The sequence below is a fragment of the Diabrotica virgifera genome, chromosome 4, assembly GCF_917563875.1.
Source record: "Diabrotica virgifera virgifera chromosome 4, PGI_DIABVI_V3a".
Taxonomy (NCBI): Eukaryota; Metazoa; Arthropoda; class Insecta; order Coleoptera; family Chrysomelidae; genus Diabrotica; species Diabrotica virgifera.
The window spans coordinates 22,171,203-22,193,096 of NC_065446.1; the positions used below are offsets into that span (position 1 = coordinate 22,171,203).

At 30.8% G+C, this 21,894-nt stretch overlaps 1 protein-coding gene across 2 annotated transcripts in view; it reads right to left on the bottom strand.

Moving 5' to 3' along the window:
* LOC126882948 (neuronal growth regulator 1-like) overlaps nt 1-21,894 on the bottom strand; it is an 802,823-nt gene that overhangs the window by 314,175 nt on the left and 466,754 nt on the right. For both annotated transcript variants that reach the window (XM_050648025.1, XM_050648026.1), the window contains exon 3: nt 14,392-14,603. In XM_050648025.1, the coding sequence (XP_050503982.1) occupies nt 14,392-14,603 (212 nt within the window). The remainder of the gene's footprint in view (nt 1-14,391; nt 14,604-21,894) is intronic.

Here is a 21,894-nt window from a genome sequence, read left to right on the forward strand (position 1 = left end):
ATAAGCGATTAAAAATTGAAAAATTGCGAAATCGGTCATTTTTAACCCTCAAAAACTATGTGAAAAACTGAAAATTTCGATGTTGCATCGAAAGGCAGGTCGATAATCTTTAAACGTCGATTGATGAAATCCCGAAGAGTTTTTTGCAACACAATATTCAAAACTCCTTTGTTTTTTAATTGCTAATCAAACGTGCGCGACGCTATTTTCCACCGACAGTATGGTGCAAATGAAAGGAATAAATTCGTTATTTCGTAAACCGGCGGCTTTGAGGAAAAATCCCGAAACAGGTCGATTTTTATTTTTAAATTATGATATTGTGGCATATATGGTATACTAGTGACGTCATCCGTCTGGGCGTGACGACGTAATCGATAATTTTTTTAAATGAGAATAGGGGTCGCGTGGTAGCTCATTTGAAAGGTTCTTCAATTCTCTATTCAGTAATGTAAACATTTACATAATTATTTATACAGGGTGTCCTTCTACTTCTTTTTTTGTCAAATAATTTAATTTAATAAAATTTTTTTTGGACACCCTGTATAAATAATTATGTAAATGTTTACATTACTAAATAGAGAATTGAAGAACCTTTCAAATGAGCTATCACACGACCCCTATTCTCATTTAAAAAAAAATCATCGATTACGTCATCACGTCCAGATGGATGACGTCACTAGTATACCATATATGCCACAATATCATAACTTAAAAATAAAAATCGACCTGTTTCGGGATTTTTCCTTAAAGTTGCCGGTTTACGAAATAACGAATTTATTCCTTTCATTTGCACCATACTGTCGGTGGAAAATAGTGTCGCGCACGCTTGATTGGAAATTAAAAAACAAAGGAGTTTTGAATTGTGTATTGCAAAAAACTCTTCGGGATTTCATCAATCGATGTTTAAAGAATATCTACCTACCTTGGCAACATTCAAATTTTCAGTTTTTCACATAGTTTTTGAGGGTTAAAAATGGCCGATTTCGCAATTTTTCAATTTTTAATCGCTTATATGTCAAAAACTATCAACTTTAGAGAAATGTCACTAAAGACCTTTTCTGTTTGGAATGATCCAGAAATCCTCAAAAAAACTTTGTTCCATGCAAAAAAAATAATTTTAGGAAAAAAACAAAAAAAAAAACGTTTAAAAAATTTTTGACCGCCTTTTGGTCCTGGCAACATGCAAATTTGTTAAAATGAATCCTTTTTAAGCAAGATTGTGCAAAAAATCCGAATCAGAATATTTTTCCTAGCGGATGCGCAGTGGCTTTCTGGACTATATACATTTTAACGTTTATTTAAAAACACTCTGTGTTTTGCAGAATGGTAAAAAACAGTAAATTGTTATTCTGATTTAACAATGTTTACATTAATAATTTGACTTATATTTGACAGTTGACAGTTATATTGTACCTACTTGTTAGATTTAGTTCTAATAAATTTTGTTGGTTAGTTACATAAATAAATTAAGTAAAAATTAAAAAATGACTTGTTATTTGAGGAAGGTGGAAAAACCATATGTATAACATGGGAGTAAAGTGCCTTTTCTTCCCTTGAAAGATTACTGCCCTCCGCTACGCGTCGGGCAGTAAACTTCATTCTCGGGAGGAAAATTAGCACTTTCCTCCCTTGTTATACAAATAGCTATTTTCCTATTTTTGAGTTACCAATACTTAAGCTTTTACTTTTTATTAACGCTTTTACAATTTGGAAAATAAAAAATACACGAAATTTGTTCTTACACTTAGGACGGGAATTGGTGAAACAAAATGGAATTTACAGATATTAAAATACAAAAATAATATGCACTCTCAATCACGGCAAATAATGAAAATTGCATATCCTGAATTGGACGTTTCTAATGTTCCACCTGAAGCTATAGACCAGGGCGCATCTGTAAAAATATTAGTACATTTGGACGTTGAGAGGTGACTCAAATTTTTTTGCAGAAATTGCTTGAAAATAATACAAATAATAATATTTGAGTGATCCTCCCTCTCAAAAAGGTCCGGAACATTGTTTAAATAATCAAAATGTCAAAAAATTAAGGAAAAATTTGATTTTTTTCTTCGTTTTTTGATTATTACTTTAAAAGTATTCATTGTCGAGAAAAGTTTTACTGACATAAAAGTTGCGTATATAAATTTCCTACAATATAGAGTTGGTTAAAAATTTAAAAAATAATCACCCTTGTTACAAAATAGCAATGATTGCGAAAAAACCATACAAAAACAAGTATTCGCATTTTACGTTTTTAAACCATTTACGCTACACTTAGGACCTTAATATTTCACCCAGAAAAACACTATGATACAGTAAAATAATACGGTAAATTTAATTAAGATCGGTTCAATAGATTTGGCAAAATAAATTTTGCAATCCAGCTTTCGCAAAAAAAATTCATTTTTTCAAAATGTTACAGGACTGAAAATAAAGCAGATAGCAAGTTGAATTTTGTTTTGCTTAGAGAAATATACTGTACCTTTCATTTGCAATTTTGCAGAATTAAAATCGATTAACACCACGGCGTCAGGAATTTTTTTAAATAAACATGAATTATTGGTGCTACGCGCAGGACAGCGGATAGTTTGCTCTGATTGGTCATTTGAAAATAATTGATACATTTTAATTTTTATTACATTTCGATGTAAATAAATAAATTTGTTTATTGCAAAATAAAAACGCATACTCTATCCTTTGAAATAACACTTTTATTAGCAAAAACTTTCTTTGTTCATATATTTTAACTTAGAGAATAAAAGTTTATTATTTTTAAATATATGCAATTGTTTAAACAATATTTCACAAACAATAATAAAATTAGTTTGATTTTTGTGGAATTAAAATATTAAAATACAACAAAATATAGAGTAAGAAAATAATATACTAGATAAAGATTGGAAGAAATTTTGGTGGAAATCAACTTGTGTGAATCGAACACCGCTGTTCTGCGCTTAGCACCAAAAATTAATGTTTATTTAAAAAATTTCCTGACGCCGTGTTAATTAATCGATTTTAATTTTGCAAATTGCAAATAAAAGGTACAGTATACATTTATAAGCAAAAAAAATTTCAACTTGCTATCTGCTTTATTTTCGGTCCTGTAACATTTTGAAAAAATGAATTTTTTTTGCGAAAGCTGGATTGCGAAATTTATTTTGCAAAATGTATTGAACCGATCTCAATGAAATTTACAGTATTGTTTTAATGTATCATAAAGTTTTTCTGGGTGAAATATGAAGGTCCTAAGTGTAGCACAAAATGGTTGAAAAACGTAAAATGCCAACACTTGATTTTGTATGTTTTTTTCGCAATTATTGCTATTTTGCAACTAGGGTGACAATTTTTTAAATTTTTGATCAATTCTATATTGTAGGAAATTTAATTATGCAACTTTTATGTTGGTACTACTTTTCTCGGAAATGAATACTTTTAAAGTTATAATCAAAAAACGAAGAATAAAATCGAATTTTTCCTTCATTTTTTGACATTTTGATTATTTAAACAATGTTCCGGACCTTTTTGAGAGGGAGGATAACTCAAATATTATTACTTGATTTATTTTCAAGCAATTTCTGCAAAAAAATTTGAGTCACCTCTCAACGTCCATCTCAAAACAGATGCGCCCTGGACCTAGGAGACACGGTCAACAAGGTGGTTGCTCTCTTACCAGAGGTAAAAAACCGAAAGTCACGGAATTACTGTAGTGTATGTAAAAACTTTGTGTTGCTCACTGGGTGAAAAATTTCATGTTATTGTCCTGCAACGTAAATAATTGTTTTTTAAGAAGAAATAAGTAATTTGTTTGTAAAATTAAGTCTCATAGTATAATATTCCAGTTCTATTTACCTTTCAAATCAATTTTCTCGTCATTTATATATTAAAAAAATGGATATAGAGTTGGGTGGGTCGAAAAACAATAATGTTTCATTTTTTAATCGCTATACCGTGGAAAACTTGCCTTTGGGATTTGTAAGTAAATTGCAAAGTAAAATAAAGTTATATATTGAACCCCCAGCTAGCGCATCATACTTAAAATTTAGTTTTTTTCAGAAATCAAGACATTTTTCAATTATTTATACAATCGTTAGTCAATAATATTTGAACGTGCTATAGTGAAAACTGTTTAGTTAATAGTTTAAAAAATAGGAAATAAGTTTGAAACAGACAATATCTTTTAATTTACGGTAGAGCCAAATACTCAAAAATTGTTAAATTTCACATATTAGCACCTTAATAGAAGGTGTGGTCTAGTATGTTGTGTTGGGTGTTATTAGCACAATCCATTTTTTATTCTTTTACTTTAGACTTTATTTAATTGTAATATAATTATTTTAGTGTGTTTAAGGTTATAAAGGATATAAATAAAACAGCTTATAATTTTGATAACTTGTTTAATTGAAACAAAAAAGAAACCAATTTGTAGCCAAACAATGTCAACAAGTTAAATGAAATTTTGACTTTAGGAAGAGTCTTTTACTCATTATTTCTGAGTGAATACGTTGAAGCTGTGCTTGCTGTCAAACTTTGGCATCGAAGCTCTGGATGCTACGGCAGATCTTATGAAACCACCTCGTTCCTAACCACTAGGAGGACTAGTTAATCGCAATCTTTTAAGCAAAGATGAATAGTATCTTCCAGACATAAGTTGTGCGATAAAGTCAGGCAACTGCCCTGTGGACTTATCTGTTCGAGAACCGGGTCCACTTTCCTACTCTCGATGGTTGACTACAGCTAACAGGGTTTTGAGACTATATGTAAGTGTGTAAACGTCTTCAGTTGAACATAAATTGTTAGTATTCTTCATTTTTAAATCATACATGCCTGTTTGGTTCAAAATAAAGTACAGAAAATACATAACAGATGGACCTGAACACGTTTTTGAGACTAGCAAATCAACCAGATTTCTACCAGAGAATTTGATTAAAGCAGTTGATCCTGTAATTGAAATAAATGCATTTTTTCCCACTCAGAAAATTTTCTACTGAGGATGATAGTGGATGAAAGGAAACACATAAGAGAATTAGGATTCCTAAAAATAATCAAAGCAAGAATGTTAGCTACAGAAACAGAAACAATTAAGGTTTTTCGACCTCCAAAACTCACCTTTCATGCGACTGACTCTACTGAATTATTTGATTGGAACACCACTGAAATTACACCACCGTCACTGTTACGGAGAGTCTCTGATGATGAAGTTTGGGCTAAAATCACTGCTGGTGAAACACCCCAGGATTGGAACTTTCGAAAATTTCCATGTCATACTCAAGCCGTGGAACACTGCGTCAAATTAGTGACTGAACCATCTAAAAAAAAATCGTCGGTGCTAAGTAATGTGATGGTTTCATAAGATCTGCCGTAGAATCCAGAGCTTCGATGCCAAATTTTTGACAGCAAGCGGAGCTTCAACGTACCCACTCAGAAATAGTGAGTAAAAGACTCTTTCTTAACTCAAAATTTCATTTAATTTGTTGACATTGTTTGGCTATAATTTGGTATCTTTTTTGTTTAATTAAACATGTTATAAAAATTATAAGTTTTTTATTTATATCCTTTATAACTTTAAACACACTATAATATTTCTATTCCAATTAAATGGAGTGTAAAGTAAAGGAACAAAAAATGGATTGTGCTAATAACACCCAACACAACATACTAGACCACACTTTCTTTTAAGGTGCTAATATGTGAATTTTAACAATTCTTTAGTATTTTGCGCTACCGTAAATTAAAAGGCATTGTCTGTTTCAAATTTATTTCCCATTTTTTAAACTATTAACTAAACAGTTTTCACTACAGGACCTTCAAATACTATTGGCTAAAGATTGTAAAAATAATTGAAAAATGTCTTGATCTCTGAAAAAAACTAAATTTTAAGTGAGATGCGCTAGCTGGGGGTTCAATATATAACTTTATTTTACTTTGCATTTTACTTATATACCCCAAAGGCAAGTTTTCCGCGGTATAGCGATTAAAAAATGAAACATTATTGTTTTTCGACCCACCCTGATATACAGGCCTGGATCCCGCGAACCAAATGTATTAATTGATTGCGTTGATTAATAGCAAATTGAAAATTTGTTAATATCTTAACGGTGTCAAGTCGGACAAACTTTGATGTATGGTAACACTGAAACAGGGGAAGTTTTAATTGTGGAACGTGATTTTAGTTGTGGAACGTGTCATCCTGACAAGTTTATGATTACGAAAACTAGCAGGTTGTTTTTAAGTTTATTCAATAGCAAACTTTATACAATATAATATGATAAAATGTTTTTCCGACAACTATCTTGGGCATTTTATTAAGTCCGACACGTAGAACATGTCAACTGACAGGAATTATTTTGATGATAAATGGCAGTCCGATTTTTGCATGAGAGTTTATTGAAAGGGTAACAAATCAATTGGGAGTTCTGTAAGACAAAATACATGAGACGTTTTCGTAGCCTTACGTTCGAAACCTGTAACCTGTTCCATAATTAAAACTTCCCCTGTTCCACTGTTCCGGTACATCAAAGTTTGTCCGACTAGACACCATTAGGCTATTAACAGATTTTCAGCTTGCTATTATAGCCCAATAAATGACCGTTTTGGAGTGTAATTTCCAGGTGCAACTCCGAATTGCATGAAAATTTGGATTTAGGTTCTATTTACCCTCCACTTCAAAGTTGAATTTGTACCGTTGGTTGCTTTTACTTGGGGGGTGACATTTACCCCTTCTCGGGGGGTGTTTTGGCCTCATTAAATTTATTTCATTCGAAGTACCTGGCCTATTTTCTTGCCCAGATATTGTACTAATTTTTTTGTTTTCTCTTTAATTACCTTTCGTTAGTAGTAAGTAGTTGTAGCCTCAGTAAGTAAGAACAAGTTCGATTGTTAAGTTGTCGTTTTGTATAGTAACAAGTGCCACCATAAAAAACGCCGGTTTCAGTTATAGTAAAAAATAAATTAACCCTTTCTCCCTCCTTCCTTCACCTTACTAATAACTGAAGACTTCTCGACCTACCAGTTAAAATAAGGTAAGATTTTTTTGTTATTATTTCCATACAGTCCGCTTTAAATTCGTTTGCGTAATAAACCAGCAATCGCCACCCCAGGGGGTGAAAAACGCGTGTTTAAAATAAGGCCGGAAATGGATATATTTACTTATTTTAAGCACCTTTTGTTCTATAAAGTTTTTTAATTTAGTCAATACTTTTCGAGTTATTCGCGATTTAAAATGTTGATTTTCCGACAAAAAAACTACGTTTTCAGACTGTTTCCCAAAAAACTCAAAAAGTAAATATTTTATCGAAAAAATATTTTAAGTAAAAGTGTAGCCAATAAAAAAACGAAAAAAATGGTTTACATTAAAGTCTACAAATTGAGTAGAAGCAAAGTTTTAGCTCGTGAAAAATACTGTTACGCGATTGACTCTACTATTTTATTTATTTATATCTTTAGGCACTAAGTTTAATTTAAATAAAGGAAGACTTACTTATATTATTTTATTTAAATCACTTATTTATTTAATAATTACAAATAACACCAACTAACACATCTAATTTATTTACAAACTCAAATTTATGATTTAATTAACTAAACATAATAATAACTAATAAATACATTTCAATACATCCGATTCGAATACATTAAATTACGCGACGCGCTTCGATGAAGGAATTACTGGCCTGTGCTCGAATCTCGGTTCTATATATACTTCGGCAGCGGTCGTCTCGAACGCCGTGGATAGGAATGGTATTGTCTCGTAACGCCGAGAAGCTTCGGGAAGAAATAGGCCAATCTGTGAGCGGACTAAATAGTGTCACAATACGTTCTAATTCGTCTAATTCCAAATCGAATAATTCAACGCGAAATCACCGAAGAAAAAAGCGTTTTTCGGAAAAACCTTATTAACATTTTTAAAGTAACGAAAAAAAGCTTATTATGTGTTTTTTACAAAAGTTTACAGCATCAAAAATAAACGAGTTACACTGAAAAAAAAAGTTGGCCCCTTTTTTTGGTAAAAAAAAAATCGTGAAAACCTCCCTCTATTTAGCACCCTAAATGAAATTAATCGTTTGGCTTTACCATTTACTTTAACTGTATGTGTATTGTTTATATGATCTGTAAGTTTGATTGGTTTGAAGTGCTTATTTTTGAAAACATTTGGTTTTATAGTAAAAAAAAAATTTCTAAAAATTTTTGAAAAATTTAATTTTTTCAAAATAATTTAAAAAGTATTAGTGATAAAAACAATCCTAAAGAGTAAAAAATGTAGATTTTGCTATTATAAATATGCTAGTTTCATTTTGTTTCTCCGTAAAACAAAAATTGGTTAAGATATGGCTCTTCAAAATTTGCATACACTCGTGATTAGTGACCCATTGAAGCTTTCTCAATTATAACCCTTTCAAAAATAAACACTTTAAACCGGTGAGACTGACAGATCATATAAAAAATAGATAGGTAAGTAAATTGTTTGTAAAGCAGTAGCGATTAATTTCATTTGGGGAGCTAAACACAGCGAGATTTTCATGATTTAAAAAAAAAAGAGGGACAACTTTATTTTGAGCGTAACTCGCTTATTTTTAATGCTAAACCTTTTATTAATAATTAAAACAAAGCTTTTTATAATCACTTTAAAAAAGTTTAAATGGGTTTTTCCCGAAGAGTGCTTAATTTATCGGTGATTTCACCTTGAAATATTCGATTTGGAATTAGACGAATAAGAACGTATTTTTCATGAGCTACAACTTTGTTTTTATTTATTTGATAAACTTTACTGATACACCATTTTTTTTTGGTTTTTTATAAGCTACACTTTTGCTAAGGATATTTTTTCCGATAAAATATTTACTTTTTGAGTTATTTGCGAAAAACCGTCTGAAAACGTAGTTTTTTTGTCGAGAAATCAACATTTTCAATGGCAAATAACTCGAAAATTATTGACTTACGTAAAAAACTCTATAGAACAAAAGTTGCTTAGAATCAGTCAATTTATCCATTTCCGGTCTTATTTTGAACGTATGTTTTTCCACCCCCCGAGAAGGGGTGACTGTCACCCCCCAAGTAAAAGCAACCAACGGCACAATTTTAACTTTGAAGTGGAGGGTAAGTAGAAATTAAATCCAAATTTTCATGCAATTCGGAGTTGCCCCTGAAAATTACACGGTATCGCCGAATTTCCCGTTCATTTACTGGGCTATTAATATACTTTTTTTTGGTACCTGGAATCCAAGCCTAAGAATCGTGCTATTACACTTAGAGAATCGACGGAAGTTTGTCAAAATGACAGTGACTATTTCTCTATGTTGCCTAATCACTTAGTATATTAGTTATAATATTTTCGATTCCTTGTTATATATAGAAATTTTACTAGTTCCAATATGACCCAAAATCTTGCCATGGGATAAAAAAGTTTATTTGAAGAAAGTGTATTATTTTTAAACGCTTTTTTAAACGCTTTTATTTAGGTCAATCGTTTCCGTCAAATCTTTAGACGTTAATTTGACTGCCTTTAATTCAATGCAAATGAATGAAATTTTGCAGACATATGTATTCGTGGGACCAATACACGAACAGTGAATCAAAAAAAATTTTTTGTGTTTATGAATTGTTTAAATAAAAAAAAATTTAATGGAAAATGCTTAAATTCTCTTGTTTTTCACATTGTAGAAACTTGAAACTTTTACAGATTCTAGCTAATTATATGAATTATACATAATTTCACTGATTACGTTAATTGTTTACGCTCTGCTTCATACAAAAACAATAAAGTTTAAAATTTATCCAGTTTCTGTCTGATTTTTATCCAGTTTTCAGCGAAAAAAATTAATGGCACCGCAAAGAGACGAATGCTGCCCTTAGTTTTGTCGTGGGCTTCGACTGTCCATAAAACTTGGGCCCGAAAATGTTTGCGTAAGGACAGGCTTAAAAGCCTGCATTGAGCCTGGAAAGCTTACGTTGCATTGAGCCGATTGCGGTCATTAAGGTACGTATTCATACAATGGTGAACCCCGCTCGGTGTAACTGCTCAAATGGATACAGCATGCGCTCCCCTACATATAAACCCCAAACCGGTCGAATCGAAAAGGTGAGCTCCGAGCCGAGCGGCGATCACCGACCTATCCACTATGTGGAGCTGCTACACCGAGCGAGGGTTACCCTTGCATGGATACGTACACCTAGTTCCAAAAAAAAACTGATACGACTCTTGAATCGTATTTTGTAGAAAATTGAGCAGTGTATTTTGAAGGATAAATACTTAATATTTACATACTGTCAATGTCACTGCCAAATCTTAAAATTTGTCAGATAGCTTATTCTGTTCCACGGTTATTAGACTTTATTATTAATCTTTATTATTATATTAATACTTTCTCCGCAACTGAGAGTATCTTATCAACTGGGTTTTTTTTAAACAATAGATGATAAAATAAAAATATTGACAGTTCAAAAATGTGAACATTATTGCATTGTGTGTGGCCTAAGTTTGGGCTGAAAACTGAAATGTATTACATTTTTACAAAATTTTGGAATATGTTTAATTACGTAGACCAATTTTAACAGTTGTTTTCAATACAGATTTCAATCCTCTACAAATAGTTTCTAATGTCTTTTGATGTCAAATAATTAGGGAAGCTGGAATTTAACAGTTTAGAATTTTACATTGAGTTAATGCAAAATTGTGACGCATGTCAAAATTCTCAATGTATTTTAATTGTATTCATTTTCTTCGAATCCTGAGAAAACTAATAAATATTTTTGAAAAATTTAAACTCAGAATGAAAGACTACATTATTACCGAGTGCTGAAAGTCCCTGAAAACTTCTATAATATTTATTTTAATAAGTTACAGGGCTGAATTGAATATTAATTTGTTTTGTTGTATAGATAGGTAATCCACGTTTACAATAATTATGTGATCTATTTGATGTAAAAACTATCATTTAGATAGTTAATATAAAAGTTTAGATAGATTTAAAATAATATAAACATTTAGACCTTAATAATTAGTACAATTTATGAATTAACATAATATGTAATCAGTTGTTTGTTGTTTGTTTATTTTATTATTTGTATGTCATAATAAATATAATGTCAGATCAATCAAATACACTGCTCAACATGATCAAATCTTACTAAGAGTCGTATCAGTTTTTTTAGGAACCGGCTGTACCTCTAGATGGCTTGCGCATCGAAGAAGAAAGCATTGCGAGGAATTAACAGGGTCTACACCGTGCAATTGTAAAGCATTAGAAGAGATGGAAAGACTGCGAAAACTGTCAATAGGTGTAAATAATGATTTTGATTTAAGAAATGTATGAAGAAATTACACAAAATGTACAACGTATGTATCAAAAGTTAAAATAAATGCAAAAAATGTATCTGTCATATACTTACATCCTTTTTTTAAACATGACCATATCGTTTATTACTTGAAAAGTGTAAGACTAAAAAATAAAAAATATGGAAAAAAAAATTAAGAAACGCTTTTCTTTAGTTATGAGTGACTAAAATTTAAAATATTATAAAAAAATCAACTAAAAAGCAAGAAATAAAAAAAAACTCAAACTCGAAGGATTATTCGAAAAAAACGTTAGTTAAAAAATGAAAAAATCTAACACATTCGTTAAAAAAAAAGCGTGGGGCGCATCTTCATCGAATACACAGTTTGAGGATAGCGCCCCACGCTTTTATTTAACGAACGTGTTAGATTTTTTCATTTTTTTAACTAACGTTTTTTTTTTCGAATAATCCTTTGAGTTTGATTTTTTTTATTTTTTGCTTTTTAGTTGATTTTTTTGTAATATTTTAAATTTTAGTTACTCATAACTGAAGAAAAGCGTTGAAAAAAGTATATGAATTTTGTACGTTTACACTAGGATAGCCCCTTAAGATACTACACAACAGAATCAACTTCCGGATAAAACTGTCTACTGAGCAATGAATGGACCATAAACTTCCCTTTTAATAAAACGTCTTAAATTTTACTATCCCTTCGCCGAACTAAATATTGCTCTTGAGTATTTCTTACGTAGTAATGTAGGTGAGCAATGTCTCCCGTTGGCACAGTTTCCTTGATTATTGTATCACTTTCAGCTCCCTACTTGTATTACGACATCAAGATTGCGGTCTTATTAAGTTACAAGAGATTGCGAAGAGATGCTCTAAATATTAATTTAAATTACACTTTAAAGAGGGGCATATTTGTTTAATTCAATCATGTTTATATTTAAGCTCTTGACAAAACAAGGAAATTCGAGAAGAAATAATATATTACTAGAATCTAGAATATACAGTATGCTTAAAATGAAAGGAATATATTCGTTATTTCCTAAGTCGGCGGCTTTAGGGAAAAATCGTGAAACAAGTCGATTTTTATTTTTAACCCTTTACCCCATGGTGCCTGTTACCCCTTCCCCCATTGTTAGCGGCAGATCAAAAGTGATTTTTCGCAAAACAAAACTTTACTGTCTTTGTTTTTTTTTTTAGTAACTCTATGCAAAATATTCTTACAAGTTTTTTCGTAAAACGCATAGTTTTCGAGATAAACGCGGTTAAACTTAAAAAAAAATCGAAAAATTGCAATTTCTGAACTCGAATAACTTTTGATTAAAAAATAAAATAGCAATTCTGCTTGCAGCATTTGAAAGTCCAAGTCAAATTATACCCTGTTGGATTATTTTGATTTTTAATTTTTTTTATTGTTAAACAAAGCTATAAACAAACAGTATTTGAGCGTTTGGTCGCATGTCCGCACCGCGCCAAGAAATAAAACTGAACGGAACCGACTAGGTAGGACTTCCTAGACTTCCTACTCTAGTATCGGCCATAGGCGTCCGTTTTGGGTAGGGCAACCGTTATATTACCGCATAAGTTTTTTGTTTTTAACTTTTAAGAATTTTTGAGTCTGGCTTATTAAAATGTAAGGTATTGTAGTACTAAAATGTACTCTTGCTTTAAGTCGATAGGATACACCGTTTTCTAGCAAAAACGATTTGAAAATTTCTCGTTTTTTGAATATCAAAAAAAATTCAAAAAAAAACTATTTAGAAAAACGAAAACTGATACGTTTATTTATACTCCAGAAATGAACCGATTTCACTAATTGCGAATTTCTAGTAGCGGTCATATGCGTCCGGTTGGGGTAGGTCGACGGTTATTTTATCGCATAACTTTTTTGTCTTTGTTTTTAAGAATCTTTGACACTAGATTATTAAATTATGAGGTATTCAAGTACTAAAAGTAAAAGTACTTTTGCTTTAAGTTGGTAAAATACACCGTTTTTTGTTGAAAATATTTTCTTTTTTTTTTCAAACTCAGGAAACCAAAATTTTTAAATCGATTTTTCTGGAAAGCGATGTGTCCTACCCACTTAAAGCAAGAGTATCTTTTAGAACAAGAATAGCTCACAATTTATTAGTTTATTATCAAAAATGCTTAAAATATAAAGATGAGAAAGTTATCAGATAAAATAACCTTTACCCTATCCAAAACGGAAGCCTATGACTGGTACTAGAAATTCGCAATAAATGGGATCGATATATCTCTGGAAGATAAATATGTGTACCAATTGTCGATTTTCTAACTGAAAGCATTCTGGAGGTATTTAAGAAAAATTAATTAAAAGACGCCATCTTCAAAGAGCTCTACTCCCCTAGGAAGCATTTTCGGACTAGGTGAATTTGGTTAAATTGTCTTAAAATTATCTGAGGAATCTCCTGTCTTCGTTTGTCGGTAGAGTTTCTGGACACCTTGTATAAAAACAAATACTGTGATATATCGCAAACTCATATTATATATAGAAACTAATATATAGAAACCAAACGACAATAGGCAACGGTATGATTGATCGCATGTCAGTGTTTACGATCTAAAACATCCACGTCAGTAGTTAAGGGATAAATTATTCTTTTCACGGTTGCCGAAGTGAAATTAATGTTCCGAAATTTTGCACGAAATTTTCCAACTGTGCCGCCAAACTTTCATTATATTTAAGATGTTTTTAAAAAATGAAAACTTTTCTTTTCCAAACAAAATAAACTGTCAGCTGTTTACGTCTTGTTGTTGTTAACGATTTACTGCACAAATACCAGCAAATTCAAATCTTTCGTGAATTTTGAGATACATTATTCTATCTATGCCTCCAACCAAGATGTGTAGCGTAACGTTGTAAGCCACTGTTTTAAATTTTCATTCTAGAAACAACCGGGCAAAGCAAGGGTATAATATTATGTGTAAAAGCCGTTCGTTGTGTATATTCTCCCAATTCTATCTCATTTCCAATATACCTTTCACATAAACCGGAAACCCGAAAAGATGTACTAATCTACAACAAATCTCATAATAGTAAAAGAGCCCGGCCCAGTTGTGTCCGTTATTAAAGAACTCCAAGCATATTATTACCTCTGCTCCGGCCAAGGTCCTATCTCCGGTGCTCCTAACGTGGCAATGGAGGTAAGCAGTAGCTCCCAGTTGCACCGTTACGTTGGTGATTGTATTGTTTTCTGCTCCGGCCATCGCCTCCGCCCTCGAAAACTCCTCGAAATTCGGATACCACAATTGCCGCCACTCCGAATACTTCTGCTGCTGCTGTTGCTGATAGCTATCCCGCCGAGCTGAAAAGAAAATTGACTGTTAGCGAGGGTTGTACAATATTGTTTGTCAGGGCTGAGATGTGAATTATAATGGCCAGGTAAACACAACTATCAAAACTCTATTGATTTTTTAAAATGTAAATAAAAGATACACTTGAATACATATCTCATTTAAGTGATTTAATTTTATTTTTACACGCTTTTCTTTATTTCAATAGTTTGCATCAAATCTTTAGACGTTAATTTGACTGTTTTTTTTTCAACGCAAATGAATGAAAATTTGCAGACATATGCAAAAAGTAACAAAAAAAAAACATAATTTTTTTATGGTTGTTAATTGTTTAAATAAAAAAAAAACGATTTTAATGGAAAATGCTTAAATTCTCTTGTTTTTTACAATGTAGAAAATTGAAACTTTTACGGATGGTAGCTAATGATATGAACTATACATAATTTAACTTTTTACGTTAATTGTTTACGTTATGCTTCATAAATAAGCAATAAAGTTTCAAATTTTCAACGCTCATATATTTGTTTATATTATATAAATCGGCGTTTATTCGTGTCAAATTTCAATACGATACGAAACAAAACTTAAACCAAAACTCGAATTCAAAAAATTCGTGTTTTTATCGTAGTCTTAGAAAAACCACCGCGGTAGAGACGTTTTGTGCTACAATTAACATTAGAATTCGTTTTTTCGTATTAATTAATTAAACGCTTTTCTTTAGTTCAATCGTTCGGGTCAAATCTTTGGACGTTAATTTGACTGTCTTTTCTTCAATGCAAATTACTAACGTTTTGCAGACATATGCATTTGCGGGAAAAATACACGAATAGTCAATAAAAATTTTTTTGTATATTAATTGTTTAAAAAAAACGATTTTAAAGGAAAGTGCTTAAATTCCCATGTTTTTTACAATGAAGAAACTTGAAACTTTTACAGAGTGTAGCTAATTATATGAACTATACATAATTTCACTTTTACGTTAATTGTTTACGTTATGCTTTATAAATAAACAATAAAGTTTCAATTTTTTTGCCGGTTCCGACTATTTTTCATGTTTGTACATCATATGTTTTATACATATTTTAATAAACATGAGGATATATTTTAATGTTTGAAAAGTGTAAGACTAATAAAATGCCAGTTTATACTGGTACCACAGCGCAACTTATTCTGCAAAACAAAATGTTTTATAGTGCTTATGCAAATAATTTTTTTTTGGAAATTTCTTTTTCAATTTTGATTTACAATCATTTAAATAAATCAAGGGTCAAATTTATTTTAGTAAGGCCCCGTCTTTTCACCTCCGAATAAAAGTTATTCGGAGGTTTATTTGACAGATTTACATTTTGTAATTTGCCGGATAAACTTCCTAATAACTAGTTATTAGGAGGTGAAAAGACCGGGCCTTAGTCTTTTCTTTAGCTTTGCATAAAACAATTGTAAAAACCTTAACAAAAACATGAATTACCGCAGCAGTTAAAAAAGTAAATTTTGTGCAAAAATTACCCATTTTTATTTTATGTAGATAAGGACACAACATTAAACTTAATAAAAATAATAAACTTAAAGATAAAACCCATAACTAAATTAAAATTCATGGTGACGTTTCAATTATTACTTTAATCATCGTCAGAATAATAAGTTTCTTGAGCGGATGCTTTAAAATAATTTTAAAGGAACAAACAATATTTAATGAAAACGTAAAAATGACATGACAATAATTGGGTTAAGTCAATAATTTCAAACACGCCATGTCTTGTTGCCTGTTTAAGGGTGGCTTCAAAAGAAATATGGATAATGCCTCCTTGATGCTGAGTTCCGTTGGAGAACTTGCATGACCAATGACTGAGAAGTCCTTACGACTAATAAGGTGGTCAGAATCAGTCATATGTTGGAATACCGCTGAATTTGGAACTGTTCTTGATCGTCTTCCTAAGCGAGGAGTGACACCTAAGTGTGGAGTGACACCTAAGTGTTTGCAGCTACGTACGTCGGGAAGACTCGACGTCACTTTAATGTCAGATGTTGCGAACACTTAGGTGTCACTCCTCACTTAGGAAGACGATCAAGAACAGTTCCAAATTCAGCGGTATTCCAACATATGACTGATTCTGACCACTCTATTAGTCGTAAGGACTTCTCAATCATTGGTCATGCAAGTTATCCAACGGAACTCAGCATCAAGGAGGCATTATCCATATTTCTTTTGAAGCCACCCTTAAACACGCAACAAGACATGGCGTGTTTGAAATTATTGACTTAACCCAATTATTGTCAATGTCATTTTTTACGTTTTCATTAATTATTGTTTTATAATACATAAAACTTATTATTCTGGCGATGATTAAAGTAATAATTGAAACGTCACCATGAATTTTAATTTAGTTATGGGTTTTATCTTTAAGTTTATTATTTTTACCATTTTTAATTATTTAAAACAATGATCCCCCCATATGAATCATATACTTTCTTAAAAATATCTTTTCTTTTGTCCTAAACTTTGATAAAAAATTTATTCTAACCTGTACGGAATTACATTTTGATTTTATTTTATTTGATTGGGCTATAAATGAAAATTTCAATTATTGCTCTAATTTAGATTTTATTGAGGGCTCGGTATAATAGTAAGCAACCGGGATTATATTATATAATATACACATTTAAGAAAACATAGAATCGACAGCGAGCTAACTTCACATCAAATGAATGGTTCAGGGTACGTTATTAAAGTACAAAGTTATGGCAACACTTGTTCCAATTAAGCACTTAATTAAACTAGTAATTTTAGTTAACTGTCATCTCCCTCTATATCGGTTGACAACTGTACATTTGCTTTTTGGAATGAACGTGACACACTAATAAATATTATTTTGCTCTAATAAACCAAGTCAAAGATAAATTATGTAACCACTCAAATTACAACGCAATTACTAAACTGTAAAATATGAATGAGTTTTTTAAAACTACTTTTCTTAGAAATATGTATATAACCTGGATCATTATAGAATAGATTTTAAGTCTAGAATCACATACATAATAGTATATTGTGTAAGGAGCATTTAATGATAGTCATTGTGATGCGAGTTTCGTATAGAGTACGAGCTTCATAATGATAATTAAATGCAAGTTGTATACACGATTTTTTCTATGGTCATTCACAACAAAAAATATATTCAAATTTATTAATTTTGTTACGCAAAAAAATTAAGTAGTTTGTCAGTTTGTTTACACCGAGAGAACAATTTCTTTTCTCCTAAAACACCGATTTCTTTGAGCAATATTTCTTAAAAGTTAACATATCCTATTAACTTAAACATACCGGTTCACATATGAAGAAACGAGTTTTTTAAACACAACTCAATAATTTCTTACAGATAATTTCTTCAATACTAAGAAATGCATTAATGGTTACATTTAATTTTCTTATCCTAAAGTTTTTATTTCTTAAATTGAAAACTACAAATATTTTGTAGTATAAGAAATATAATGTTAAGTTAATCCATATTTATATTTGTGAACAAGAATTTTTCTTGCAGTCAAATAAATATTTTAAACCACAAGAAATAATTCTTCAGAAATACCCTCTGTAGTAGCTGTGGTTATAAAATAAAAACTTTGTCATTAATGCCGAAATGTTACTTGAAAAGAGATTTTCTTCCACAAAAGAATTGCGCAGATTAACTATTTATGATTAGTCGTCAGTGTTTGTCAAGATGGCGTGATATGTTCATGTTCATATAGATGGATTTTTGATTTATTGGTGTTCTTTAAAAATTAACGGATATTTTGAAGGTACGTACATATATAGGTATTAAATAAAAGTAAATTGGGTAATTTAAGATGTAATATTAATATTGTTGCGTATCCGAATGGTTAAAAAAGAAACATAATAGTATCTTTATATGCTTTTTAGGTATAATGATGGACGACTCTGAAATAAAGGAGCTTATTATTCTAACTGGGAAATATGCCACAATTTAAAGCTGGGACAGAATGATATAATATATAGCTTCAGAACAATATTAAGAAAGGAGTTATTAACCAACTGCGGGGCCTTCCAAAAATGGTAGAACTTCATACATGTAAGTACCTTTTTAAAAATGTCTATACTTATGTATCAACTATAATAGGTTTATTGAATGTATCGTCTTCTATAAAAATATACAATACAACGCTATATTAAACATGGCGGGTGCAACGCTGAGGATGTTTTCTGTTAATTTATTTGAGATAAAGAAATCAGTTAGTCTAAAAGAAATATATGTTTATGGTTAAGAAATGTTATTGCCGAAAACCGTGAATTAGTTAATATGTATTAAATGACTTAGATGTAAACTAATAATACTTTCCCGTAATAAAATTTCTTAATGATTAGGTATGCTGTCTCTTTTAGATTATAAAAATTAAGAAAATTACATATTATTATGTCTGCTTCAATGTTTTACATTGTTTGTATTTTCCCCCTTGTTTTAGCTAAACAATGTTTATTGTGTGACTTAATATTATACAGATAAATAATTAATACTTCATTAAAAAAAAGAAAAAAATAAACAAAGATGTGTAGGTTAAATAATGCCATGTTTGAACTAAATATGATTGATTATTATTAGTATTAATAGTTCTTATGTGGGGCCGTGTATTTGTTTTTTTATTTCCTAAATTTGTTAAAATAAATATCTATGTCTTTATAAAAAAAATTGATTAAAGTAAGTTTACTCTTTCTACATAACGATTTTGTTTTAGTGAATTGCTGATATACAAAGTGCTATTAACAAAAGAAGGACAATTTGAGGAAGTTGGATTTGCCTCTCCATCCTTTTATTGTTGTGTAGAAGCCAGTGGTTTAAGAGTGGAGAAAATATTTGTATGTAATAATAACGTTTTATATCTTGTTTTATTAATAAACAATGATTTTACCTTAACACAATGATTTATTTTGTCGTATGTAATATCACTTTATTTTCAAGAAATATTAACTTAACTCTAAATATACGTTTATCTCTGCGAAATATATTTCTTAAAATTAAATACATTAATTATTAATAGTAAAATAATAATATTCCTTACTAAGAAATATTATTGCTCGGAAAGAATAGTTTTGTTATGTGTAGAAAATATAATTTTATGACTAATAAAATTAATTAACATCAAGTCTAATTTCTTTCTGATAAATGGATGTGAAGTTTGCCAGAAAGTGATAGTACAATCATGTTTAAGATATATTTCTTTGGCTATAGTAGAATTTATTTGAAATATTTTAGAAAATTATATCTTACATGCAAAGATATATTTCTTAGGCAATATGCCAAGTCGATCTTTCTTAAATATTAATAAACTTTCTTTATGTCAAGAATTTTTTTCTCTCGGTGTACATATTAGACCAGGAAGGATCTGTTTTTAGGTGGATGTGAGAGGTGGCATTAGGATTTTTGCGGATAAAGTTAGGTGATAACTAATAATAATTGACTTATGCTCCTTCTCAAATATGCCCGGAACATTATTTAAAAAAAATAAAATATTTCAAAATTTCAAAAAATTTCGTTTTTTTTTCTAATTTTTTGCTTATAACTTTAAAACAATTCATTGTGGAAGAAAGTCGTGTAGGAACAAAACAAAGATAATTATATTTTCTATCAGATACTATTGGTTAAAAATGTCTTAATTTAACACCCTTGCAGCAAAATAGCAAAAAATATAAAATAAGGGGGCGAAAACAAGCCTGTCCTTATTGAATGTTTTTTCATCACTTAGTTTACACTTGGGACCTTCCTAATTCGCTTAGAAAATTTCTGTAGTGTGCTAAAACCGTCCACCAAATTTCATTAAGTTTGACCTACTAGATTTTGCATAGTAATTTTGCAATCTAAACTTTTTTTAAAAAATTAAAATTTTTTAAAATCTTGCACAACGAAAACTAGAACATACAAAGATTTGTCAATTTTTTTACATATAAAGAAGCACTGCACCTATCTAATGCACTTTACAGAATTGAAATCGGGTTATTTAAGCAGCCTCAACAATGTTTTAAAGTTATAAAAAAATTTTGGCTCATAAACAAATTAGTACTGTGTCCAGGAGGGGGTGCTACTAGGTCTGGATCCCGCGTATGAAAAAAAAGTTGATTAATAGCAAGCTGAAAATTTGTTAATAGCTTAAGGGTATCTAGTCGGATAAACTTTGATATATGGGAACACTGTAACAGGGGCAGTTTTAATTGTGGAACAGGTTAAAAATTTGGGACGGTCAGACCACGAAAACGGCACATTTATTTTGTCCGACAGAATAGACTTAAACTCTCCGAACAGAGATTAAACTCTCATGCAAAAATCAGACTGCTATTTATCACCTATCATATTTCCTGTCATTTGACATATTCTACGTGTTCCACTCATTAAAACGCCCATTTGGTGATAAATAGCAGTCTGATTTTTGCATGAGAGTTTAATCTCTGTTAGAAGAGTATAAGTCTGTTCTGTCGGACAAAATACATGTGCCGTTTTCGTGGTCTGATTGTTCCAAATTTTTAACCTGTTCCACAATTAAATCTTCCCTTGTTCCAGTGTTCCCATATATCAAAGTTTATCCGACTAGACACCTTTAAGCTATTAACAAATTTCCAGCTTGCTATTAATCAACTTTTTTTTTCATACGCGGGATCCAGACCTATACGGGTTCCTTTATTTAGATGCGGAATGGGACGTTTCGATGCCGCCGGTTCATCCCCGGCCGTTTCGATGCCGCCGGTTCATCGCCAGTCCATTTCATCGCCGTCATATCTCGCATTTCCTAGAATTCCTAATTAATACTAAAAATAACTAATAATTGTAACTGTCGAAAATTCGGAAATATATGAGATAGCCACTAATTGACTGGCGATGAATCGGCCGACATCGGCATCGAACTGGCGGCATCTAAACGGCGGCGATGAAACATCCTAGACCCATTTAGATGGACTTACCCAATTTTTTTTTATGTATTTTGATCCGTAGAAGCAAAAATCCGCAATTCTAAGCAAAAAATGTTCTTATAAGTTTTTTCGTAGGATGCATAGTTTTCGAGATGAACGCGGTGGAACATTCAAATAATCGAAAAATTGCAATTTTTGAACGAGAATAACTTTTGATTAAAAAATAAAATAGCAATTCTGCTGACAGCATTTGAAAGTTTATGTAATTATATCGGTTTTAAATATTTGAATTGCTAAAAATTATTTTTTTTTATTATTAGACAAAGCTATTTGTCTATAAGCCAAAAAATTGTTTATATTTTTAAAACATTGCTAAGGCCCCTTAAATAATCCGA